General features: G+C 42.6%; 1 protein-coding gene across 1 annotated transcript in view; it reads left to right on the top strand.

Moving 5' to 3' along the window:
• Positions 1–26808, top strand: part of Ube2u (ubiquitin conjugating enzyme E2 U) — an 82486-nt gene that overhangs the window by 7281 nt on the left and 48397 nt on the right. Inside the window, exon 5 of the mRNA XM_021160951.3 lies at positions 3059–3179. Coding sequence (XP_021016610.1) covers positions 3059–3179 — 121 coding nt within the window. The remainder of the gene's footprint in view (positions 1–3058; positions 3180–26808) is intronic.

Below are 26808 nucleotides of genomic sequence, written 5' to 3'. Positions count from 1 at the left end.
AAATCTCTTCATCAGGAACTAGAGAGTGGATCTTGAGCTGCAGACTTATTTTGAAATTGATAGTTAAAGCCCTTCACAATCAAAGAATACACATTTTATAGAAAGTGGGGGAGCATGGAGATGTTTTCAATTGTGGACATATAGTCAGGCTTTATTTCAGCTTCTAACTCTGAACATGGCTCCCTGTGAGTATTTCATAGTTCTCTAGCCTCCCCTGCCTCATAGGTGAGTCACTGGCTACACCTTCATGTATTCAACTTTCTTCTTTGTTCCAGAGAGTGCTAGCTGCTCTCTCTTGTAAGTTCGTATCAAAGCTGACGAATGATGAAACCAAACATATTCTCTCATCAGGTCAATGTCTGGTTCCCAAATGTCATAGTCACCAAGGAACCCACATCCTTAGAAGCATATACCTCCATCTTAAGTTAGGCCCTCACACATCAGTTAATGAGAAAATACGAAATAACATTTGCCAAGCATGCCTTGGTAACTAAGATCCTCCCGGCAGCCAGAGACCAAGAGCTTGCCCAGGAAAAGAAGTTTCATCTGCTTTCCACCCACTTTGAAAGGTATAGTGGGATCCGCACCGAGTTCTTATTTAGGCAATTATTATAATCATGAAAATGTAGCTTGATTGTACTTCCCAAAAAGAAAACTCCAGTATTAACAAAGAATTCTTACTGGTTTTGAAATGTTGGATGTCAAATGATTACTTTCATTATTAGTGAAGTCTGCTATAATTTCCATAATTTTTGTTTTGTGTTTGCTTATGGTTTTCTGTGTGAGTTTGTTGTTTTCTGTGTGTATGTACTACAGTGTGCGTGTGGGGGGCAAAAGACAACTTGCTGGAAAAGTTTCTTTCCTTTCACCACGTTGGCCTGGGCCTTTCACCAAGTGGTGAAGCTTGGCAGCAGGCTTTACCCATGAGCCTTCTCTGCTGCCCTATTTCTTTTGTTTGTTTTGAGGTAGGGTCTCACTCTGGCCTCCAGTTCACCATCACCTGCTTCTATCTCCTAAAGAATGTCTGTGTGCCACCACACGTGACATTTTCATAATTTTCACTTTTAACTTTCTTACATTTGTCTCTATTTAGGGGTGGCAGGCCATGAAACACATGTGGAGGTCAGAGAACAACTTGTGGGAGTCAGTGCTCCTTCCACAATGTGGGTTCTAGGGATCGAACTTAAGTAGCTGGGCTTGGTAGCAAGCCCCCTTACACACTGAACAACCTCTGCTTGCTACCTGACTGCTTGCATAACATTTAAGCCACGCTTGTTCATTTTGCCTCACATCTACATTTAAGCAGCATCCTTATCCATTTTTCTGTTGCTCTGATGAACATTAGCCAGAATTCACACAGAGATGAAAGGGTTTCTTTGACTCTAATGTGATCATAGTCCATCACTGAGGAAAGCCACGCAGGAACTCAAGGCAGAAACCTGGAGTCAGGGGCTGAAGCAGAGACCATGGAAGAGCACTTGTTCCTTGTGGCTTGCTCACCTTGATACAGCCCAGAAGCACCTGCCCGGAGGTGGTGCTACCTAGAGTGGACTGGGCCTCCCACATCAGTCATTAATCAAGAAAATGCACCATAGGCTCACCCACAGGCGGAGAAGCTGATAGAGACACAGTTCCTCAATTGAGGTTCCCTCGTCCCAGATGGCTCCACTTTGGGTCAAGTTGACTAACAAAACCAAATGGCACAAGTAGCAGTGAGTGAAAAGATTGTATTAGCCTGCATATTATAACATGCAATGTTCAAAATATTAAATTATTAAATATATATTTGCAGTTTAGGGTAAAGCAAAAAAAAAATTGAGGTTATCAATAAACAAATACAGTCTAGCAGAACAATTTTGGTCACCACCGGGTCCCTGTTTGGCCCAGGTGCATAGATTCTGTGGTATGCGGAATTTTCAAGAGGTTCCCCTAAGACACTAACCTATGCACTGTTGTGAATGGAATAGGTATAGATTTTGGGTTATCAGTGAGATAACCTTAAGTGAAGAAGGTTAGTTTATACTGTGCAAAGTGCTCAGGTCTCATAGCATTAGAAGGTAGAAAAGTAAAACCAGATGAAAGGACGTGGCCAAAGAAGTCCGATTTCAAGTTCAAGGAGGTCCTCTCATACCGTGACTGCCTCTGAGACAGCTGAATGGCAAAGGCAACTGAAGATACCTCCGTAGAGGCAGAGGGTGGCACACACCTAACAGTCTGGACAGTAATGAGATCCTGAATCCTATGGCTATAAGGGATTAAATTCAGCCAATCTCACGCTTGGAAGAACATGGAAGGTGCTTCATCCAGAATCTTCTCACAGGAGCCCAGCCTGCTGACACTCGGCTTCTGAGCTCGTGAAATCTGGAAACTAGTCCTGCACCCTGGATTTTCCACCTAAATACACAGAGATTATAAGATTGTATCTTCTAAGATGATAATTTGTGGTAGTGACAACAATCATAGAAAATTACTACTGATAGTAAATTTATCAATTAATGACCTAAAAGGGGTATGGTCATGTGTGTAAGCTCCAGTATATGTGTTTAGCCATGATCTAATGTGGTCTCCTGTTAGTATGTAACGAAAGTTTTTTCCAATGCTTTACATAAAAATCCACTTTAAATTTATGTGATAGGAATGAATGTTATAGTAAAAAAAACCCAAAAACCCACTTTTGCTTTGATCCCAGTGTTTCATGAATACACAACATAAAACCAAGATAGAGTGATTTTCCTGAGGATATTTTTTGTTTCTTTTGTTTATTTGTTGGGTGTTTGCTTGCTTTTTCAAGACAGGGTTTCTCTGTGTAACCCTGGCTGTCCTGGAAGTCACTCTGTAGACCAGACTGGTCTTGAACTAGGAGATCCACCTGCCTCTGCCTCCCAAGTGCTGGGAATAAAGGCGTGCGCCACCACCATCAGCTGTTCTGTGTTTTGTATCATCACTACACCCATCTCCAGGGCTGTACATAGTAGGCACTTGCTATGTTTGTTGGGTTTATATGCATTGATTTCCAAGAAAATTTTATTTTAAACCAGTTTGCTGTGTTTCCTTTTAGATGTTGCTTTCTTACCCTGTCCTAAAAAATCCAGTGAACTTGGAGGCAGCCCAACTGCTGATTAGAAATGCGTCTACGTATAAAATGGTAATTCGGGAACTCTTGCCGCCAGCATTACCAAGTAAGAATTGCTTCCATACTTCCCCTTGGCAATTAGCATTTCCACATGAAACATTTAAAGCCAATAAATAATTGAGCAAATGGGTGACATGTAACAGATATTTTAATATTTCCTGTATCCATTTTCAGTAATGAAATGACACTAAATTGTCTCTCCTATAGCTATTCATCAAACCAACCAGTGTGATCCCTTTAATTGTTTTTCAATTTTATTTATTTCTAGTGTGTGGCTTGCATGCGTGGGCAGGCACAGTGCATGTGTAGAGAAGAGAGGAACACTTGAAGGAGTCAATTCTCCTTCCACTGTAATTCAGCTCATGTCATCAGGCCATCGTGTGTGTGTGTGTGTGTGTGTGTGTGTGCGTGCGTGCGTGTGTAGCAGTGTAAGTGTGTGAATGTAGATACCAAATGTTGACCCTGTGTGTGGTCCTAAGTTACTCTCCACCTTTTGTATCAAATGACTTTGCCTGTGGAGCCATCTTGCCTGTTCAGTGTCTTCCTTTTTACAAGATCACCAATGATCTTAAACCCAGTGTATTTGCATGCTATGGTCATGTAAGTCATAGAGATGGATGCTGTCAATTAAACTTCATCTGCACATTATCCTACAGCATCTAACTTTAATTCTCACATCTGTAATGAGTGCTTCCCAGACTCTACTTGGAATACCCCAGATGTTGCTGATCTTGGCCTCCTTTCCACTTGTTTAACAAAATATTCAGCATTTTCTTCCTGGGCATTTCTTTCCCAGATAGTCTTTGTAATGGTCCTGTGGGAAGGACACTGGAAGCCATCTAGTCGTCTACTTAGTTACTGATATCCTTGGGACCCTGCCAGCATCCTCCACTCTTTGTGCTGGCTCCTTCCACCTTCATTTGCCTGGGTTGTGTCTCCAGCCAGCAGAGCCCAAAGGGCTTTCCCACAGGCAAGCATGAGACATAATTCTTTCTTACCTCTCCTGCCTCTTCTAGAATCAGGCAGCAACCTTGCAAACTAGTACAATCGCCTCTCCAACCAGCAGACTTTGATCACTTTGCAAACTTCTCTCATATTTTTATCTGCTCCACCCTCACGTTCCTTATAAGACTTCACACTTCCCAGTCCATTCAGAAGGCTTGTAAAAAGCTTGTACCATCATGGCCAAGTTCAAAATTAAGTAGTATTAATTAGAGGTCTCCTCCAATATCTGCACAGATATGCATTCTTTTTTCTCAAAGTTCTTCCAGCTTTGGCTGGCACGTTTGAAGTTGATTCATGCGCAGAGGAATAGCATAGCTTCACTCTTGGCAGAAGTATTCACTTTGGACCTAGAAGTACTCTGTACCATCCTGATACATTCTCTAGAATAGCACTGGCTTTCAGTAAATATCTGTAAGATGAATGAAGAGTATATAGCACTTAACCTATTACACCCTCATTACAAAGAAATACTCTTTATTGTGAAGTTATAGCCATACGCTAGTGAATGGGTTTAAAGAATTCCCTACAATAAATGACTCTATAAAATAGATTCTAAGTTTGCCATGCTGTGGGATAAACTTGAAATCAAAGCTAAATATCGAGCTTATTCTGGATTATAGTTAGAGGTTACAGTCCATTGTGGTGAGGAAGCCATAGGGACAGAAGCATCAGGTAGCTGGTCACGTTGTTTATACAGTCAAGAAGCAGAGAGCAGTGACTGCTGGTCCTCAGCCAGCTCTCTCCTTTGTATGCAGTCTAGGACCCCCACCCCCAGAGAATGGTACCATACACAGTGGATGACTTCATCCACATCAACTACCCTAATCAAGAGAATACTACACAGGCATGCCCATAGGTCCATCTTCTAGGTGATTCTAGATTTCAATTTGACAATAGAGATTAACCATTGCAGCTCTGCCCCTTGTTAATAGAAGACCAATTACAATGCTTTAAACCAGTACCTTCCACCTCTTGACCCTGTGTCATGTTCATCTCATAAAGCAAAATATAATCCAAGTTCAAAAGTGCCCATAGTCACTAACAATCCACTGACTTAAAAGTCCAAAGTTCTCACTTCATCTGAGACTCAAGAAAACCACTCAGCTGTTAACACCTATAAAATAAAAACAAGTTTAATACTTCTAATATGCAATGCTAATAAGCATTCGTATTCCAAAAGAGAAGAGTAGGGGCATAACAAGGAATGATCAAATCAAAGCAATGCATAAATTCAGTACAACAAACACCAGATCCTGCACCTCTATGTCTCGTATCTGGAGTTTGTGATTGTATCACCTGGGCTTCAAAAGCCAGCTCTGGGCTTTATGTACCCCCAGACTCTTCTCATCCTGATGCCTGTAGTGTATACAGAATCTCTCATACCATCCCCATTCTATACCTGTAGCTTGCTTCTGCAGACATCCCATGGTCCTAACATCCCCATCATCTCCCTTGTAACTTAGGCTCCACCTTTACTGCCCATTTCAGGGCATGTTTGCAGGGTCTCCAACCCTGCCATACTGTCATGCTTTATACACTGTCTGAAACCATGGATCAGGACTTTGTGACTCCCTCAGTCTTGCATCTCCCATGCTAGTACCACATCAAGCAGGGAACTGCTTTAATTTAGGCCTTCTTCCTTTAAATGAATTTGGATTCTCACAAGGCCCAGCCTCTGATGAGTGAGGTTTTACCCTTGGGACATCTCTCCCACTGTCCCAGTGAAACACAAGCTGCTTCCAGTGGTACCCATCTCTAAACAATGACAGTTGTTCTCTCAGCAGCAGCCTAAATGCTCTCATGTCTTGAAGTTTTCCATCAAACAAATTAGTCCATTAACTTTAAATTCAACTTCCTCAAGTTTTCAGGACACAGCAGAATGAATCCAGATTCTGGGTCAAAATATCAGAGGAATGGTCCATCCCAGTTCCCGATGGAGTCCTTGTTCCCTTCTGATACCTCACGGGCTGGGCCTGCACTGTCCATGTGTCTCTGGTCAGTCTTGTCTTTCAAGTTCCCATCAGAATAGTTCATTTAAACTCTGCTTCCAGGATCAAAGAGCTCTTCTGGCCCAAAGCTCCAAACTGTCACGTTTCTCCCTTAAATTAGTTCCAAAGACCTAAGAACAATATGTTCAGGATTCTCGCAGCAAAGGCCCCACTTATCAGCACCAACTTTATGTATTATTTATTGTTCCTATTGCTGTAACAAAGTACTCTGACTATGAGGCCCCCAACACACATACAACAGAGGACTTCCAGGTCTGTGTTCATTCAGAGATGATGCACCTAACCCTCAAGAGACTGAAGGCCCCAGGGAGTTTAGAGGTCAGGTGGAGTGAGGTGGGGGGACATCTATGTGGAGATGGGATGGGGTGGGAAAGAGGTGTGGGATGTGGAACAGTCAGAGGGTGGATGGGGAGGGGCGGAGAATGGAATATGGAGTGTAAAAAATGAATTACAAATAAAATTAAATTTAAAAAAAAAAGAAAGGGTTTACTCTGACTCCCAGATGAGGTTATCACCAGGCACAGTCAAGGGGCAGAGAGCAATGAATTCTGGTGCTCAGCTTGCTTTCTCCAGTTTATGGGACAGGATGAAAGCCCTAGCAGTAGTGCTAACCACAATGAGTGAGTCTCGCTTCACCTCGGTTAACCTGAGGCCCATCTCCTAGGTGATACTAGATCTCACTAAGCTGATAATTGAGACTGGTGATCACCCCGGCCCTGAAGCCAGTCTCCCTTTGCTCTTCATGGGTAGGCAGCGTCCTTACAGTTGTCCGACTATCTACACAGCATTCAAAAAAGCCAGTCAAATCACCCAACACCCAGCAAGCGAGAGAGCACCAAATAGGTTTTCATTAGTTGTCACCATTTTATATGCATGTGTTAGGGGAACATGTATTTATATGCATGTGTTAGTGGAATGTATATTTATATGCATGTGTTAGTGGAACGTGTAGAAATCAAAGCCGGTTGGTGCGCATCGGCTGACTTGCTGTCTTGGTTGTTCTGGGAGTAAAGTCTAGGACCACATAGAAAGAATAACTTTCTGAGGTTGGTAGGGGAAGAGTGTGCTGATTTGGAAGCAGTAGCTGCCTCTATACACCAGAAGGAGAAAGTGGCAGGAAGCTTGCTCAGCTCTATATTAGAAGTATGTCTATATGATCGTGTGTGAAAACTATATCCAGTGCGAACTGCTTGTTAACACTTACAAAATGGTCCTGTAAAGATTGTAAAATTCCTCACTTTCATAGTATACATTTAAAATATTACTAAAGAGATCCAGGAAAGTCATCGGAAGAATTATTGTTATATTTTAGGCAATACAATCTGGGTCAATCCATGAGAAGCTTGAGGCGGCTCATTTTCCTGTCTCTGGAGGCATTAACTTCAGCTTAGAGCTATGCCCTCAGTGTCCAGTATAGTAGCTGAATGAGTGACTGAAAAAGACAGACATTCCCACAAACTTAGATCCAGATCTTACTTCATAGTTTACTTAGTGTTTGCAAGAGGTTTAATCATCTTGTCTTCATGGCCTCATCCTTGGGGAGGAATCCAAGGATGGAGGGACTAGTTGAAGCCCATATAGCACCAGAGAATCCACACAAGCCTTCCTGGTCTATCCTGCTTCCAAGTTTAAAGGAGTGAATGCAGTCCCTTGCTTAGGGCCAACTCATCATAAGAATGTGATAGAATGTGAATGGAAGACCAATGTGATAGCCAAATTCAATTCCATGAAGGGATCCCTGGGGGAACTAGTTACTTAATGTAAACCAAACGTGTGTTCAGAGCTTTCCCCTCTCCTGGTGGAGGGCCCTCGTTTGAAATAGTTGTGTACTCCACGTGGACCATTACGTTTCCTATGGCTAAAACTCTGCTCTGCTAATGCAGGCTCAAAGGCAGTGGTGAAAGCACTCTTCAGACATTTGAAGAGATGTCCTGCAAAAGAACGATTCCTTCTATGTGGCCCCAGAAAACTGTGGTCCTGATGCTCACAGTCAATCAACCGCCCTAGGCCCAGAGACAGAAACCACCCAAGTCCAGTATTTACAGGCTTGGCCCTACCTTGTACCAGAATGTATCTTGACTATATTGGAGATGTTTTTCACAACCGCCAGTGTCTGGGATTAGTTTATCCTAACCCTCAGCCTGCCCTGTAATGTGTAGATAGAGATATAAATGTTGCTCATTCTCCAAACACTCCCCAAATCACTTCAATGTTTGTTCAGCCTACACAGTGACCCAAGCTCTGAGCTCAAGCTTGTTTGCTAGTGACACAGTGACTTTTTCATGCCCTAGTAGGCTCCTGTCCTTATAAGCAATCTCCTTTACCTAGAGTGCTAACATACTCCCAGGCTGCCTGGTACCATCCGGAAAGCACTGCTCCTAGTGACCCCTTTTACTTGCAGTGTACTAGTTTGGACAATGGATTGGTAGCTATCAGTAGCTGACCATCCCTAGAAGCAAATGCTGCTGAGTTTGCATCCTTGAGAGGTAGACAGCATCCCACAAGTCCTGAATAGCCGAGAATGAGGAGCAGCTCTCTAACTCAAGTTGCTTTTTAAAAGGATGGATGAAACCAGTTGGCCAGCTATGAAACTCCCCATCAAAATCATGGTCTTCTACAACCACCAGTGTTGCTTTAGTAGCATTAAGTAGTCATTTTCAATTGTTAGCAAAGAACCTTGTTTCCTGGCTAAGGCAGAAATTGGACAAGAAACCATTCAAACCTTCCAAATTACACTTGTTAGTTATGAAATTTTGGAGAAAGAAAGGTCTGGAAGGAGCCAGTGTGTAACAGTGGTTGGCCTTCCAGACTTGATCCCTGTTGCCTTCTAATGTGTCATGACGGGATTTCATGTTGACTCTGTGAACTTTGCTGTTTCTCAAGCCGTCCTTGTGAAGTTTGGTCTCTGAGTGCTCAGATGATCAAAAGGATGCTCATCTTCAGAGTACCATGCTAGCTTTGACATTTTAAACACAAGGTTTATATCATTTTTTAACAATCAAAGGAAAAGCTTGAGTATAAAAATAGAAAAACTGAAGAATAGTAGCCAAATCTGGTATAGTGATTGTTTCTGTAGCTTTTGATAAAGAAAGACCATCGTAAGTTTCAGGAGCTACTCTGAACAAACTGTAATATAATAAGCTGGTGGATGAGACAATAAACTAGCATATATGTACTGGCTATTTTTGTGTCAACTTGACACAGTTGGAGTTATCACAGAGAAAGGAGCTTCAGTTGAGGAAATGCCTCCATGAGATCCAGCTGTAAGGCATTTTCTCAATTAGTGATCAAGGGGGAAAGGCCCCTTGTGGGTGGGACCATCCCTGGGCTGGTAGTCTTGGGTTCTATAAGAGAGTAGGCTGAGCAAGCCAGGGGAAGCAAGCCAGTAAGGAACATCCCTCCATGGCCTCTGCATCAGCTCCTGCTTTCTGACCTGCTTGAGTTCCAGTCCTGACTTCCTTTGGTGATGAACAGCAATATGGAAGTGTAAGCCGAATAAACCCTTTCCTCCCCAACTTGCTTCTGGGTCATGATGTTTGTGCAGGAATAGAAACCCTGACTAAGACAATATATAACTGGCAGATGAATTAACATCTGAATAAAGGGAATCATGGAAGTCAGGGGGATTATAATCCTTTTTATATAATATACTTTTTCAATCTTGTGTGCTGGCTCATCTTACGTCAACTTGACTCACAAGCTAGAGTTATCTGAAAAGAGGGAGCCTCATCTGAGAAAATGCCTACATGAGATCTGGCTGTGAGGCATTTTCTTAATTAGTGATCCTTGGGCCGAGGGCTCAGCCTATTGTTGGTGTTTCTGCCTTGTGGCTGGTGGTCCTGGGCTCTATAAGAAAGCAGGCTGAACTAGCCAGAGGGAGCAAGCTAGCAAGCAGAGCCCTTCCATGGCCTCTGCATCAGCTTCCCTCCTCCAGAATCCCCTCCTGTTTGAGTTCCTGTCCTGACTTCCTTCAGTGATGGACTACAATATGGAAGGGTAAACACAATAAACCTCCCTCGTGCTCTTTTATCCTAGAAACTCTAACTAAGACAGCTTGGTTTTGAAATTAATCCCTACTGATCGTAGTTTTTCACACAAGTCCACATATAAGTACACTGCCTACAATAGAGTGAGTAAGCTCCCTGCCACCCCCTCCTCCTGGTATATATTCAAATGCATTCTGTTCAATTAATAGTTAGGAAAATGCAGCAAGCATTTGATTCTTCAGTTCAAGCTTCCAGTTAGTTCACTGATTCTCGAAAATTTATATAACATAGATTAAAGAAAATTTTCTCTACACAGAAAGCTGATGAAGTCTCCTAGAATTATGAGTCCTCGTTTTAATTTACATATTTTGTATTTTTACATATGAAGAGGCATGGAGCAGAGCAGTAGGGGGTAGTTGTAGAAATTCTCTTTTCCCTGGAAAATGTGTTTTCTAGACACCAAGGGAAAAAGGAATGTAGTCTAGTGGCACTGCTCGCTTGTCACAGAACAGAAGCTTCAGGAGCATCCCTGAGACCCAGAGACCGCGGTGTTCGCACACACATCCTGTCCCAGAGGTGTGGGGAGGAGGGACTGCAAGAGGCCTTCGAGTGCATCTTCTCACAGAGGCCACGCACTGCACAGCTTCTTTGCCTCTTTCTGTGTTTGAGCATCGCACGTAGGCCAGGAACTTTTCAGCAAAGTGTCTACATTGTTAGTTTTAACTGAAATGTTGGGTTTATATTTTCATCAAAGAAACATGTTTACAGCTTTGAAAGACAAAAACTAGAACTCGGTTTTGAGTAGAGTCCTTCAGGACATTCCAAGCCTGCAGCAGGCATCCGTGAGTGCTGCCCCCTGGAGGCAGCAACACATAGTGAGCTTAGCTCTTTTTCTCCCTTTTTCTTTCCCTATCCTCTTTCCCCTTCCCTTCCCCCTCCCTTCCCCTCTCCTCCCCTCCCTCTCTCATCCATTAATCTATTTTACATCCTGATCACTTTCCTTTCCCAGTATCATCCTCGCAGAGGCCTTCCCCCATCCCCCATCCCCTTCTCCTGGGGGGTGGAGGGGGTGGGGGGTGCCTCCCATCATGGCTCATCAAGTCTCTTCCGGGTTAGGCATATCCTCTCCTGCTGAGGCCAGAGGCAGTCCAATTGGGGAATGGATTTCACACAGGAAACAGCTTTAGGGACAACCCCCCCCCACACACACACACACACACACTCTAGTTGTTGGGGGAACCACATGGAGACTTGAGCTGCACATCTGCTACATATGTGCAGGGGGCCTAGGTTCAATCCATGTATGTTCTTTGGTTTGTTGGCTCAGTCTCTGAAAGCCCTCAATGGTCCAGGATAGTTGACTCTGTTGATCTTCCTGTGGAGTTCCTATCCTCTTCAGGGCCTTCAATCCTTTCCCCAATTCTTCAGTAAGAGTCCCCAAGTTCCATTCAGTGTTTGGCTGTGAGTCTCTGCACTTGTTTCAGTCAGTTGATGTAGCCACCTGTGGCCACGTGAACTGGGTTACCCTGAAAGGCAGGCTGGGGCTGAAAGAGATCAGACGGCAGAAAAGAACGAGGCCAAGACAAACCTTTCTGTTCAAAGCCTCTGAAGTTTACTCAGAGTCTGTGCTTATAAAGAGGGTAGGCCCATCCCCTGCCAGCCCATTCTTGGTGCCTGGAGTCAGCCCGTAGGCGATCTACAGGGTGTGCCTCCGGAGCTTCTCAAGGACCTTTCAGCAAGAAGCAGAGTCTTGGAGAAGAGCAAACAGAGCCACCAAGGTCAGAAGGCTCTACCCTAGGTAATCACCTTCTTAGTAGCAGCAAGGTCAAAGTCTGGATCAGCCTGCTTCAAGGCTGAGGGAGGCTACAGGTTGATGGGTGGAGCCTCTCAGTGGACAGCCATGCTGGGCTTCTGCCCATAGCATAACAGAGTATCATTAATAGTGTCAAAGATTGGTGCTTGCCCATGGGTGGGTCTCAAGTTGGGCCAGTTATTGGTTGGCCATTCCTCCAGTCTCTGCTCCATCTTTGTCCCTGCATTTCTTCTAGACAGGACAAATTTGGGGTTGAAAGTTTTGTGAGTGGGTTGGTGTCATTACTCCACTGGAGGCCATGCCTGCCTACAAGAGGAGGTCTCTTCAGATTTTATATCCCCACTGCTAAGAGTCTCACCTTAGGTCACTCACACTGACTTCTGGGAGCCTCCTAGGTCTCTGGCACATCCAAAATATTCCCTCTTACCACATACACACACACACACATATACCAGGCAGCTACAGATTTTTATTCATTCTTCTGGCCCTCTGGCCCTCTCTCCTGTCTCTCCCTACCCCTGAACCTGCCTCCCCATTCCCCTCCCCATCCCCTCTCCCACCCAATTCCTTCCCTCTGCCCTCTATGAGTATTTTATTCCCTCTTATAAGTAACATTCAAGCTTCCTCCCTTGAGCCTTCCTTCTTGTTTAGCTTCTTTGGGTCTGTGGAGTGTAGCATGGGTATCCTGTACTTTATGGCTAATATGCACTTATCAGTGAGTACATGCCATGCATGCCTTTTAGGGTGTGGGTTATCTCACTCAGGATATTTTATAGTTTGCCTGCAAAATTCATGATGACCTTGGTTTTAATAATATTCCACTGTGAAAATGAACCACATTTTCTGGATCCATTCTTCAGTTGAGGGACATATGTGTTGTTTTCAGTTTCTGGCTATTATGAATAAAATGGCTACAAACATAATGGAGCATGTATTCTTGTGGTATGGTAGAACAGCTTTTGGGTCTATGACCAGACGAGGTATAGCTGGGTCTTCAGGTAGAACTATTTCCAGTTTTCTGAGAAAATGCCAGATTGATTTCCAGAGTGGCTGTTCAAGTTCGTACTTCCACCAGCAACAGAGGCACGCTCCCCTCCTCTGCATCCTTGCCAGCATGTGCTATTATTGCTTGAGTTTGGCAATTCTGATGGGTCTAAGATGGTATCTCAGGGTCGTTTTGATTTGCATCTCCCTGATGACTAAGAACTTTAAACATTTCTTTAAGTGTTTCTCAACCACTCCAGATTCCTCTGTTAAGAATTCTCTGTTTAAAAAGAAAAATTCTCTGTTTAGCTCTGTACCCCATTTTTTAATTGAGTTATCTGGCATCTAACTTCTTGAGTTCTTTTATATATTTTGTATATTAGCCCTCTATTAGATATAGGGTTAGTGAAGATCTGTTCCCAATCTGTAGTTTGCTGATTTGTCCCAGTGACCATGTCCTTTTCCTTACAGTAGCTTTTCAGTGTCAAGGGGTCAATTGTTGTTCTTAGAGCCTGACCCATTGGTATTCTGTTCAGGAAATTGTCTCCTGTACTAATGAGTTTGAGGCTATTTCCCACTTTCCCTTTTATTAGATTTAGTATAGCTGGTTTTTTATGTTGAAGTCTTTGATCCACTTGGACTTTGAGTTTTGTACAGGGTGATAAATATGGATCTATTTGCCTTCTACATGTGGAGATCCAGTGAGACCAGCATCATTTGTTGAAGATACTTTCTTTTTTCTACTGTATGATTTTGGCTTCTTTGTCAAAAATCAAGTGCCCATAAGTGTGTGGGTTTATTCTGGGTCTTCATTTTGATTCCACTGATCAACCTATCTGTTTCTATACCAATACCATAAAGTTTTTATCACTATTGTTCTGTAGTACAGCTTGAGATCAGGGATAGTGCTTCCTCAAGAAGTTCTTTTATTGCTCAAGATTGTTTTAGCTATCCTGGATTTTTGTTTTACCATATGAAGTTGAGAATTGCTCTTTCAAGGTCTGTAAAAATATGTGTTGGAATTTTAATGGGAATTTCATTGAACCTGTAGATTGCTTTTTGGTAAGGTGGCCATTTTCACTATGTTAACTCTACCTATCCATAAACATAGAAGATCTTTCAATCTTCTGCTATCTTTATCAATTTCTTTCTTCAAGGACTTGAAGTTCTTGTCATACAGATCTTTCACTTGCTTGGTTAGAGTTACACCAAGATATTTTATATGATTTGTGGCTATTGTAAAAGTTGTTGCTTCCTTAATTTCTTTCTCAGCCTGTTTATCGTTTATATAGAGAAGGGCCACTGGCTTATTTCAGTTAATTTTGTATTCAGTTACTTTACTGAAGTTTATCAATGTAGGAGTTCTCTGGTAGAATTTTAGGGTTGCTTACATATACTATCATATCATCTGTGAATAGTGATACTTGGACTACTTTTCACATTTGTATCCCCCTGATCTCCTTTGGTTGTCTAATTGCTCTGGCTAGAACTTCGGGTACTCTATTGAATAGATAGGGAGAGAGAGGGCAGCCTTGTCTTGATTGTTAATAGTGTAGATGGCCACATTCCTGATCAGCCTTCCCACTAGTCACCTCTGAGGGTGATAGTTTCAGTTGTTGTTTATAGACTTTATCTTATAAAACACAAACAGATTTGCCTCTTACATTACTTTTCACATGTATACGTCTTCTGCCTCATGGTTTTGGTTATATTAATATGGTTTTGTGAATATTCCCCACAGTTCAAACATGGTGATCGTCTTCCTCTTCTTGACTCAAATGGCCCGATCTGATCTTCTTTTTCTTTTTTCATTTACTTACTTACTTTGCATCCTGATCACAGCCCCTGCCTCTCCCCCTCCCTCATACACATAATTCCTCCCACCTTCCATCTTTCCCCTTTTCCCTCTGAGAAGGGGGAGGTCTCCCAAGGTACCAAGCCACTCTGGCACCTCAAGTCACTGCAGGACTAGGCATATCCTGTCCCACTAAGGCCAGACAAGGCAGTCCACTTAGGGGCATGGGATCCACAGACAGGCAACAGAGTCAGACACAGCTCCCACTTCAGTAGTTAGGGGACCCGCAAGAAGATCAAGCTGCAGATCTGCTACGTGTGTGAAGGGAGCCTAGGTCAAGTAGATGCTTGCTCTTTGGTTAGTAGTTCAGTATCGTTAGTTGACTCTGTTGGTCTTCTTGTGGAGTCTGAATCCCATCCTGGTCTCTCAATTCTTCTCCTCAACTCTTCCAACCAATTACTGACCCAACTTGAGAGTCATCCCGTGGGCAAGAACCACTCCCTGACACTATTTATGATACTCTGTTATACTTGTAGACAGAAGCCTAACATAACTGTTCTACTTTTCTTTCCCTTGCCATCCATAAAATATCCTAGTCTCCTGATAAATTTCCTGATCAAACAGACTCTAGATAAGATAGTTAATAATATTTTCTTGTTTTCGTTCTTGTTTCTTAAGTTAGTGTGCAAAATAACGTGTTTGGTTTCATTGAGGTGTCCTCAAACACACGCACTGCTAGCCTTTTCCAGTTGTTCTTCTCTCCTACTATGCTCACCCACCTCCTTCCGTGTGAATTTTAACATAGAGTTTTCTAGTTCTGTGAAGAATGTCATTGGAACTGTGGTAGGGATTGCCATAAATATGTTGATTATTTTCAGTGACATAGGCATTTTTCACATTATTTAAGCCTATCCATGATCGCAGGAGATCTTTCTATTTTCCTTCAGGTTTTTTTGTTCCTTCAGTGTCTTAATTTACTTATTATGTAAAGCTTTTATCTCCTTGGTTAGGATTGTTCCTAGTTATTTTTTTTAACCAATCATAAATGGTTTTTTTTTTCTGATTTCTTTCTCAGCAAATTCACCATTAGTATATACAAAGGTTACAATTGTATTTGCATGTGAACTTCCCCTCGTACAGAGGTCCGTGTGTTTGGATGCTTGTTCCCCAGCTGGTGGCACTTACTAAAAAGGTTGTAAGATAGATTCTCAGTGGAGGAAGTGCCCCACTGTGGATGAGGTTTGAGGTTACATGGCCTGGCCCCACTTCCTGTTCTCTTCCTTCTGAGCATGGATGCAAAGTAAAGAGCTAGCTTTCTGCTCCTAGCCTGGCCTTCCCTGCTTGTTACCATGCCTTTGCCACCATACTGAGATTTTGTTGTTCTGGATCAGTAAGCCAAAAGGAGCCCTTTAAACTACTGTTCCCCATCAGGGTATCTAGTCACAGCAACAGGAAGAATACTAGTATGCTAATCCAGTTATTAATTTTCTAGGTGCTTTTGCATGCTGCTGCTTTGTTTAAAGTCTTTCTGATGGCATATTTAGGGTCTTCAGCAAAGATTCAAGTTGTCTGGGAATAGGGATGATGTGACCGCTTCCTACTGTATTTGCATCCTCTTCTTTCTTTATAATTTTTTTTCATTTTATGTGTACTGGTGTTTTACCTGCATCAGTGTCTGTGCACGGTGTGCATACAGTATGCCCAAGGAGTCCAGAAGAGAGTATCAGAGCTCCTGGACTGCAGTTAAACGTGGTTGTGAATCACCATGTGTGGGGCAGTGGGCTGCACACAGACAGCCTGGTCTCCAGTCAAGCATAGGTCATGAATCCCAGGGGACCCAATGGGTGGTGACTTCCACCTACATGGAATGGAAGGTGTTCAATCATGCCTCCTGGACCCTTGGCTCCTGTCAAAGTTACTGCTCCCACTGCCCCCACAGGAGAGGTGTGTGACTATAAGTTATACAGACAATGTCCCAAGTTCCTGGCATTCTGGCTAGACTCCACCCCCACAGTTTACCTGACTATAGCCAGGTATGCTCCTTCCCACAGTTACCTGATAGCCCAGCCCACTATAAAAGGGACTGCTTGGCCCCTCCTCGCTCTCTTTAAGCTTTCACCTTTCTTACTTTCTAGCCCTCCTTCTCTCTCTCCCTTCTGCCCTCTTTCCACGTGGCCATGGCCAGTCTCTCCCTCTTTCTACCTTCTCTCTTTCTCTCTGCCTTTCTACAATAAATCTCTAAAACCATAGACTGTCTCTGCTCATCAAGGCCCACTGTGCTTAAACGATGGGATAGGCTTTCCCCTAACAAGCTGTGTCTAACCTCGGGCCAGAAGGCCTTCCTGCACTCCAGCTTTGGACTGGACCAAAGACTCTCGCCCTTGTGGGAACCACCCAGCGCCCCCTCTCTCCCTGCCCTCTCCTCCCTTCGGCCCCGGGGCTGACTGAACTGCCCCTGGGGTCCACCTATTCTGTTCTTAGTTCTTCTGCGGTGTCCAGAAGTGTCTGGGATGCCCAAGGCTGAGAACCTGGTACCTAGGACTGCCTCTTGTCCACCCCCCACTGAGCTGGGATTCAGTGCCTTCCCACAGGCAGACACCCACCTGGGACCACATGGAAAGCATCGGCAGTCCTTTCGTGCCTACCCAGAGCAGGAGAACTCTGGCGGGATGTGGGTTTTCTCCCACTCCCTTTATTCCCCCCAATGCCCACTGCCCTGCAACCATGTGGGCACTGGGAATCGAACCTGAATCTTCTGGTAGAACAACCAGTGTTCTTCAGCTTCCTTTTACTTTTGATGTCTTTTTGCTCCAACCTAAAACTTTGAGAACTATATTGAAAAAATATATATATATACGTGTATAGGGTAGGCATCCTTGTCTCGTTCCAAGTTGTAAAGAAAACATTCTCTGTTTTTTCTGTCTAGTTTAATGTTGGCTATAGGTTTTTCATATAACCCTTATTATGTCAAGACATGTTTCTTGTGTTCCTGGTCTCCCTCTCCCTCTTCCTTGCCCTCACTCTCTCCCTGTTTCTCCCCTCTCTGTCATGTCTCACTGGGCTGACATGGAACTCACTATGTAGACCTCCTACCTCTGTCTCCCAAGTGCATCAAAAGCAGGTACCACTACACACAAAATATTCCTAGGGTTTTTAACTTAAAAAAAAAAGGTTTATTTGATTTTAAGTGTATGAGCATTTGACTGCATGTGTGCCATGTGCATGCCTGGTGATTGCGGAGGCCAGAAGAGGTCATTAGATCCCTTGAAACTGGAGCTACACACAGTTGTGAGCCACCACGTGGGTGCTAAGGCTAGAACCAGGTTCATCTATCAGAGTAGCACTTGCGCATACCCACTAAGCCAACTCTCCAGTCCTTAGTTCTAGTTTCTTTAAGGCTTTTATCATGAAGAAATGTAGAACTTGGTTGTGGGATTTTTCTTTTCTTTTTTTTTTTTTTTTTTTTTGATTTTTTTAATTAGGTATTTTCCTCAATTACATTTCCAATGCTATCCAAAAAGTCCCCAATACACTCCCCCCCAGTCCCCCACCCACCCACCCCCACCCCTTGGCCCTGGCATTCCCCTGTACTGGGGCATATAAAGTTAGCAAGTCCAATGGGCCTCTCTTTCCAGTGATGGCCGACTAGGCCATCTTTTGATACAAATGCAGCTAGAGTCAAGAGCTCTGGGGTACTGGTTAGTTCATAATAATGTTCCACCTATGGGGTTGCAGTTCCCTTTAGCTCCTTGGGTACTTTCTCTAGCTTCTCCATTGGGGGCCCTGTGATCCATCCAATAGCTGACTGTGAGCATCCACTTCTGTGTTTGCTAGGCCCCGGCATTGTCTCACAAGAGACAGCTATATCTGGGTCCTTTCAGCAAAATCTTGCTAGTGTATGCAATGGTGTCAGCGTTTGGAAGCTGATTATGGGATGGATCCCTGGGTATGGCAGTCTTTAGATGGTCCATCCTTTCTTCACAGCTCCAAACTTTATCTCTGTAACTCTTTCCATGGGTGTTTTGTTCCCAATTCCAAGAAGGGGCACAGTGTCCACACTTTGGTCTTCGTTCTTCTTGAGTTTCATGCGTTTAACAAATTGTATCTTATATCTTGGGTATCCTAAGTTTTGGGGCTAATATCCACTTATCAGTGAGTACATATTGTGTGAGTTCCTTTGTGAATATGTTACCTCACTCAGGATGATGCCCTCCAGATCCATCCATTTGCTTAGGAATTTCATAAATTCATTCCTTTTAATAGCTGAGTAGTACTCCATTGTGTAAATGTACCACATTTTCTGTATCCATTCCTCTGTTGAGGGGCATCTGGGTTCTTTCCAGCTTCTGACTATTATAAATAAAGCTGCTATGAAGCTTCTGTCCTTAAGTCTATTTATGTCTGAGTTATGCTTAAAAGCTTGTATATGTTTAGCCAACTTAGCATCTGTGGAATAAATCAGTTTGGTCATTGTTCTCACTTGATCTCTGTTGCTGCGATTCAATACTTTCACCAAAAGAAACGGAGGGTAGGGAAGGATTTATGTGGATTGCACCCTCAGGTCTCAGTGCATCGTCCTTGAGGGAAAGCAGAACAGGAAGTCAGTCCAGAGCTTGATGCAGAAACTATAGCGCTTGTTGGCTTACTCAAGGGAGTGGCACCACACACAATGGTAATAAGATAGTCCTCCACAGATGTACCCATGACCATATGATTCAGGCAATATCTCAATCAAGGCTTCTCCTTTTAGGTGACTCTAGACTGGGTCAAGTTGACAGTTAACGCTAACTAGGACAATCACAATGTGAGATGACCTCAGATCTCACAATGTGTTCTCCAGTGTTCTTTGCAAGAAATATTTGAGAATTTTTACATGTATGTTCATCCTGGAAATTAATCTGTAGTGTTCCTTCTTTGATGTATCCTCATGCAGTGTTTGTATTGTGGTCATAACTAGTCTTGTAGAATGACTTCGGTAGTGTTCCTTCCTTTTCTATATCATGAAACAGTTTGAAGAGCATTGGTATTAACATTTATTGAAAGTCTGATAAAATCTGGCAGAGAATTCATCTGGACCTAGACTTTTCCTTATTTTGCATTGTTCTTATATTAACTACTGCCCAGATCCTTGACTGCTGTAGTCTGTTTAAGTGTTTAAATCCTCTTGACTCAATTTTGGTAAGTCAAATGTGTGTAAGAATTTCTATTTAGATTTCCCAGATTTTTTGAAAGTGTAAATTTCCAAAGTACTTCTTAATAATTCTCTGTTTTTTCATTGGAATTTGTAGGAACCATTTTTATACCTCTAATTTTATTAATTTGGATGTTCTCTTTATTTTGGTTATTTGATTAGGGATCTGTCCATCATCTTGTATTTATTTTTCAAAGAACTAACTCTTTGATTAATTCTATGCATTATTCTTTTAGTCCCCATTTCTTTAATTCCTGCCCTGATCTTTGTTGTTTCTCTCCCTCTGATGCTTCTGGATCAGCATGTGTTGCTTCTTCAGTGGTCCTTTGGGGAGTGTATTGTTCAGTCTCTATTTAGCTTTTCTTACTATTGATTTCTACTTTTATTGCACTATAATATAATAGTATGTGAAATTATCTTGACTGTTTTGTATCTGGTAAAGCATGCTTTGCAGACTAGAATGTGATCTACTTACATACAGAAAGACAGTAGGCTGCTGACAAAAAAAGAGAATATTCTGTTTTTGTTGGATAAAATATTCTGCAGCTATCTGTTAAGTCCATTTGATTAATGATATAGATTAACTCTGGGATTTCTTTGGTGTATTTAAGTTTGGATGAATCTAGAGATAAGAGTGAAATAATGAAATGATCCATTATTATAATATCAGGACCACTCTATCCTATATATCCATTGGTATTTGTTTAAAAAAAATTAAAGGTCTATTAGTTGGTGCATTTTTATTTATGACTGTTTTATATTCTTGGTGGATTGTTTCCTTTAGTAATATGTAATGCCATTCATTCTTTCTCTCTCTGACTCAAAGCAGTGTAAGTCAGTTTATCTGCCATCAGAATGTCTATGCAAGACAATTTTAGTTTTCATTCACTTGATAGATTACTTTTTACTCTATGATTTTCAGCCTGTGAGTATCTTCCACTAAAGTGTGTTTCTTAAAGACAACAGAAGTTTGCATCTACCTTTTTAAATCCAATCGGTCTATATGTCTGTATTAGTCAGATGAAGCCATTTACATTTCATTTTTATTATATAAAGATTTCCTAATTCCTGAATTTGATTATTGTTTTGCTGATTGGCTAGATTATTGCTTGTTCTTTACATTCTCTTCTGTTAGTGTCAAGAATCTGTTGCCTTACTGTGCAACATGACGGATTCCCTCCTAGCTCGCCTTCATTCTGTCAGTCTCCTCCTGAAATGTGTTCTTTCCCGTCCTCTCATGATAAAGAATGCCTTTCTCCTTCCTCTGTGTGTAAAATTCCTGTACGTCTCTTTGGCAGTGCTGACTTAGTGGCCAGAAACTGCTTTATTTGTACTTATCTTTAAATGTATTAATTTCTCCATTATTTTTTAACTAGCATTGGTGGGTATAGCAGTCTTGGTAGGCTATTACGGTCTAGGACTGAGTTATGTCATTGATAGATCAGATACTTGGCCTCTGGGTGTCACTCTCTTGCAGCTGTTGATGATGTGTCTTTGCCTTTTAGTTTTGACATCTTGAGTATATGTTATGAAGTTCTTCTCTGTTCATATCTACGTAGGATTCTAAATGTTTCTTGTGTTAAAATGTGTTTGTCTTCCTCTAGTTTTGGGAAATTTACTGTTAACATTTTTTTATGATCTCTATGCTTTCTTTTATTCTTTGTATTCTTAGTTTTGTTTTTCTCGATTTCAACTTCCTTTATGATTATTGCAAGTGTGCAGTGTCACCATGCACGTGCCACTAAATGCATGTGGAGGTGAGAGGACAAACTGTGTGGAGTTGGATCTCTGTGTCCACCTTTATGTGGGCTCTGGGCATCAAACCCAGGTCACCAGGCTTGTGCAGAAGTACTTTTACCTGCTGAGCATCTCTCTGGCCTGGTATGTCTCTGTATCACTAAATGCCACGGCCATGCTATCCCTTCCCCATTTGATACTTTCATTACTAGAACAGTGTTTTATCCACTTGTCCTGATATCCTTTCTTCTGCTCTGTTGGGTCTATGTATATTTTCCACTGTGGTTTTTTTATTTGATTTGCTAAGTGTTTCCTTTTCAGGACTTCTCTTTTAAAAAATCTCAGTTTCCTTGCTGAAATTTTCTTCCATGTTGCTGGCTTTTTTTCAACTCTATGGCTGATTTCTAATCCATATTTTGACACTTCATTCTCTGATGCTGATTTTCTTTTCTGAGTCTGGACTGAATTCATCTGCTTGTTTGTATTTTCTCTCAAGTCATTGATCAACTTTACCACAAAACCTGTAGGAAGGAACCAACTGAAGCCATTTTGAGTAAAGCTTCCATTTTGAATAGGGGTCAAATAAAGTTAAAGTTTCCAAGACCTCCCTAGGTAACTGACATCCTGGTTGGCAGAGAAAAACCTGTATGTGAATAACGGACATGCTGGCTGGCAAGTTGAGACATGAATGCTAGGCAAGTAATCCTAGCCAAGTCACCTCACCAACCAACGAGAACAAGATAAATGTACCACATAGTGAAATGTTTCTAAGAAAGTCCCCCTTTCCTAATTGGTGGAAAAAATGTAACTGTAACTTAGCATCGATGTTTGTGGTTTTCAAGTCTCTGGGTCAGCCTCCAAGTCTGTTCTATGTCTCTGATCTATCAGTAGTGGCTTGATTACAATAAATTTTTGTTGTCTCTTGATCTGGTGTTTGAGTCATGTTGGATCTAAGCAGATGCCATTTAAAAAAGCCTTTGAAATCTTTATCTGAAATCTTTCTTACTTCAGCATCTTTCATTTTAGGAATTGAGGAGCTAAGAACTTTTGTAGGCACCACATTACGTTTCCTTTTCTAGGCTCTGCATTTCTGGGTTACGGTCTGTGCGTCTGTTGGTTAGTAAACGCTTCTGGATTCTGACAGTAGACATGTAATCTCTTCAATAACACTCAACGAGGAAGAGATAAACTCCTGTGCCAGCAGCATCAACAAACAACATATGGAAATACACTTATGGCGATGTATTTATATGTATATGTATGCCTGTTATGTGTATGTATACACATCTGTGTCTATGTGTGTATGTGAGGTGTAGGGGTGTGTGTGTGTGTTCAGTTTGACGGGATCTATAGTCACCTCGGAGATAAATCTCTAGGCATATCTATGAGAGATTTTCTAGATTAGGTTAATTGACTACCCTGGCTGATGGACTGAATAAAAGAGAAGGTGGGCTAAGTACCAGCATTCCTCACCCACTGATTGTGCATGCCATGTGCATGCCATGTGCATGCCATGTGCATGCCATGTGCCCTGCTGTTTCCAGCTTCTTCCACCATGCCTTCCTTGCCACTGCGAACTATATTCTCAAACTCTGAGCCAAACCAAACCCTTCCTTTCCTAAATTGCTCTTGCCATGTATTTGTTCAGCAAGGAGATAAGCAACTAACATAACACTGAAAGTCAACTGCAATTCACTAATACGCACCAGTGACCACAGAACGCAAAATAACAAAACTCTTATCGCGTGTGCAATGAAGTTACAAATCAGTTAAGTGTGGAAATGATGAGTGAAATCTGAGAAGGAGAAAGGGAAAACTGGTGAGCAGCAAGGTTAAACACATGAAAAAGAGAGACCACAAAGAATGGGAAAGAGCATTAAAGACGGGGAGAGAAAAGGAAATTATATAGGATGCAGTGATTTGAATGAGAATGGTCCTCAGAGTCTCCTATGTTTGAATGCTTGCTCCCTAGTTGGTAGAACTGTTTGGGAAGGATTACCAGTTCTGTCATTGTTGGAAGAGGCATTCGTGCCATTGTTGGAGGAGGCATGTTACTGGAACTGGGCTTTGAGATTTCAAAAGCCCATGTCAGGCCTTCTCTCTCTTCTCCTCCCTTCTCTTCTCTCTCCTCTCTCTGTTCTCTTCTCCTCTCTATCTGTATCTCTGTCTCTGTCTCGGTCTCTCTGTCTCTCTGTCTCTCTCTCTGTACCATGGTTGCTGTATCACCATGTAAATTTCAGCTACTGCTCCAGTGTTATGCCTGGCTATCTGCTGCCAAATTTGATGCCATGATGGTCATCAAAAACAAAATTAGATAAGTGTAGGAAGGAGAATAATAATAAAACCGTCAGTGTTAAAGAAAAATGTCAATAAGTCAAAGTCATAGTACTACTAAATGTGGGTGGTAGGGACAGAGGAAATACAATAGGCTAAAAGAAAAGGGAAAGAAAAAATATAAAGAAAAAATACTCAGTAGTGGAAAAATAAACAGAATTTGATAAATAGATGAAGGGGAAACAAAAACATTAAAAATATAAAACAATACAACAAATTAAACCCTTTCTTTAAAATGTTTAAGTAAGACAGAGAATCCCAGTAAGAAGAACAGAACAAGGCTGAGAGGAGGGGGCAGTCGATTGGTTACTGGGTCCTAAAACACTGAAGCCTGCTAGTCCTGAGCAAGCTGATCAGCTGGCCTTGTGAGTGTTGTGTCCCTTTGGTGTTTGCTGCTGCTGCTGAGTCTGTACTAGACAAACTCACATATCCATCAGAGTTGTCTCCAGAGAAGCCATTTTCCTCCTTTGAGTATCAGGCACCTCAGCCTAGTTTGCATTCTTTGGGCTAGATGGGGGTTAGTCTTTCAGCTTCCCAAGACTCCCCAGATCTTATGCTCTGGTGACACTGCACCCAAGGGGGTGTCTCTCTCTCCCAGGTATGTTGGAAGTGTAGGAAGTAATGACAACACTCAGATGTGTACAGACAAATGACCTGCCTTTGTACTTTCAAGGTTCCCTGAGTATTGATCACTCTGCTGGGGAAAGGCTGCTGTCAACGGCAGAATCCACAGGCTCTGCAGCAGTGGATGACAATAACTATGTGGCTCCAGAACTTGACCCGATTCTGACTCAGGCTGAAAGCCATCAAACTCCAGGCGTTCTTACTTGACGATCTATATACCTGGACACCAAAGATAGGGCTGTCTCTCTTCTGCCTACAGTCTCCAGCCTGAGTGAGCCTCCTGGTGCCTTCACCTTCCAACCCTTCACAGTCTGGCTCTCCTGCTCTCTAAGACTCTCCTCTGTGACTTCCCTCACCCAGGGACTGTGACAGGCCACTAAGAGTCTTTCTAACCTGTGGTTGGTCCTTAATCTCAAGCCATCAGGGTAGCTCAGCTGTTAAAAAGGACCTGCACCCAAGGGTGACAAAAATGGAACTCTCCTCAGATGAATCACTGTCTTGCCAACATCTGCAACTAAATTTGAGGCTGGTGGGAAGGGAGGGCTTGATTTGAAGGTAGGCCTGCCTGTCTTCTCAAGGACTTCTGAGTTAGCTCTCCCACCAGGGATCAATGCCAGTGCAACTGTACTGCAGTTTTGCTTGTCTCTTGGTGTCATGGTATGTCTTCCCCACCCCCACCCCCATCTTTCCCAGTACCCTTTACTTTCTTCAAGAGTTTCTGAAGCTTTTATCGCTGTTTCACTCATTGGAATAAAGTCTGTAGTTTGTTTTTAACAAATAAAGCTTGTTTGTTTGTTTTCTTCTGAACAGCTTTTTCTCTGTTCTTCAGAGGAAGGAGTCTTTAGCATCTAACCAGGAGGAGAGCAGCATTACCTGTTCCTGCCCCACCCCCACCCCCTACTACTGGGCAATCCTTCCCTGTATCTGTGTCCCCTGTCCTCCTCCTTTGCTTCTGCCCCAGCTATGTGTGATGGCCTCTCCACCTGCCTCCTGGTTTGAGCTGTCATTTTTACAGTGAACCTCCACCTACACACACACACACACACACCAAGAGCCTCCTAGCACATAGGAGGTGAGTCTTTTATGATCTCACACCTAAAAGTGTAGCGGTCCTATGCTCCTGTAACCACAATTTGGACAAACCAATTTGTAAACAGTTCTCTTTAGGAAATAAAACCCATCATTCCCCTGCAATTCCCAGTACTGCTTTTGCTTGACGGATGCTCTCAGATGCACAGTTCTTCACATGCGATTTATCCTTTCTTTCCAGGGCTTAAAAAAAAAAAATCTCCTCATTCACTGTGATCATTGATTTCTTACCAGCATTCCTCGGTATATTTTATCTTTTTCTGGGTCACTGTATGTTTAATAAGCCATTGACATTATCAAACTGGAACCATGCTGGTTCTAGGGGATTCTCCTTATGTGGCTTATCTTATGCCGTCTCTCCTTTCTCTTTCCCCCGTGGTCTCCTCTGTCTACATTTGACTTTCTCTTTCCCTCGTGGTCTCCTCTGTCTATATTTGGATGTTGGTTCTTGAAGCGGAAGTTTCTGGTTTATTTTTGAGACTCAGTTGCGTCCTGTGCTGTTTTTCTGGAGACTGTCTTATGAGAGGATGTTCTTGTTAAAACAGACATGTGGGAGGATGTTTTGCTGAGAACATACACATGATATTTTCTGGAAGCTGCCTGGAACAGGGTCATGTAGTGTTTTGCCGAAGTAGACGCCTGAGAGGACATGTGATGTTTGAAAAGGGTGTGAGTATAACCCAATAGACAGTGGTCGATGCTGTGACTTTGGTTCACCTCGCCACTCTTTGCTGGCTTTTTGTTTGGTTTGGTTTGGTTTGGTTTGGTTTGGTTTGGTTTGGTTTGGTTGTTGTTTGTTTGTTTTGACAGGGTTTTTCTGTGTAGCTTTGGCTGTTCTGGAACTCACTCTGTAGATCAGGCTGGCCTTGAACTCAGAAATCTGCCTGCCTCTGCCTCTGCCTCCCAAGTGCTGGGACTAAAGGTGTGCGCCACCACCGCCCAGATATTTTGCTGGTCTTCATTGGGCTTTGCTTCCTGTCATTTTCATGGACAAGGTGGCATTGCTTCACCTTGCCTTCTTCTCTGATCATTTGTTGTGACTTCACAGAGAGAAATTCACCAAAGAACTTCTGATATTTTGGTGGCTTCTTGCCGCTTCTGGGGAACT

Source organism: Mus caroli, unplaced genomic scaffold (assembly GCF_978045245.1).
Source record: "Mus caroli unplaced genomic scaffold, Mus_caroli_1 scaffold_6, whole genome shotgun sequence".
NCBI classification, from domain to species: Eukaryota; Metazoa; Chordata; class Mammalia; order Rodentia; family Muridae; genus Mus; species Mus caroli.
Note: the sequence above shows the minus strand (reverse complement) of the source record. Positions and strands in the feature narration are given on the sequence as shown.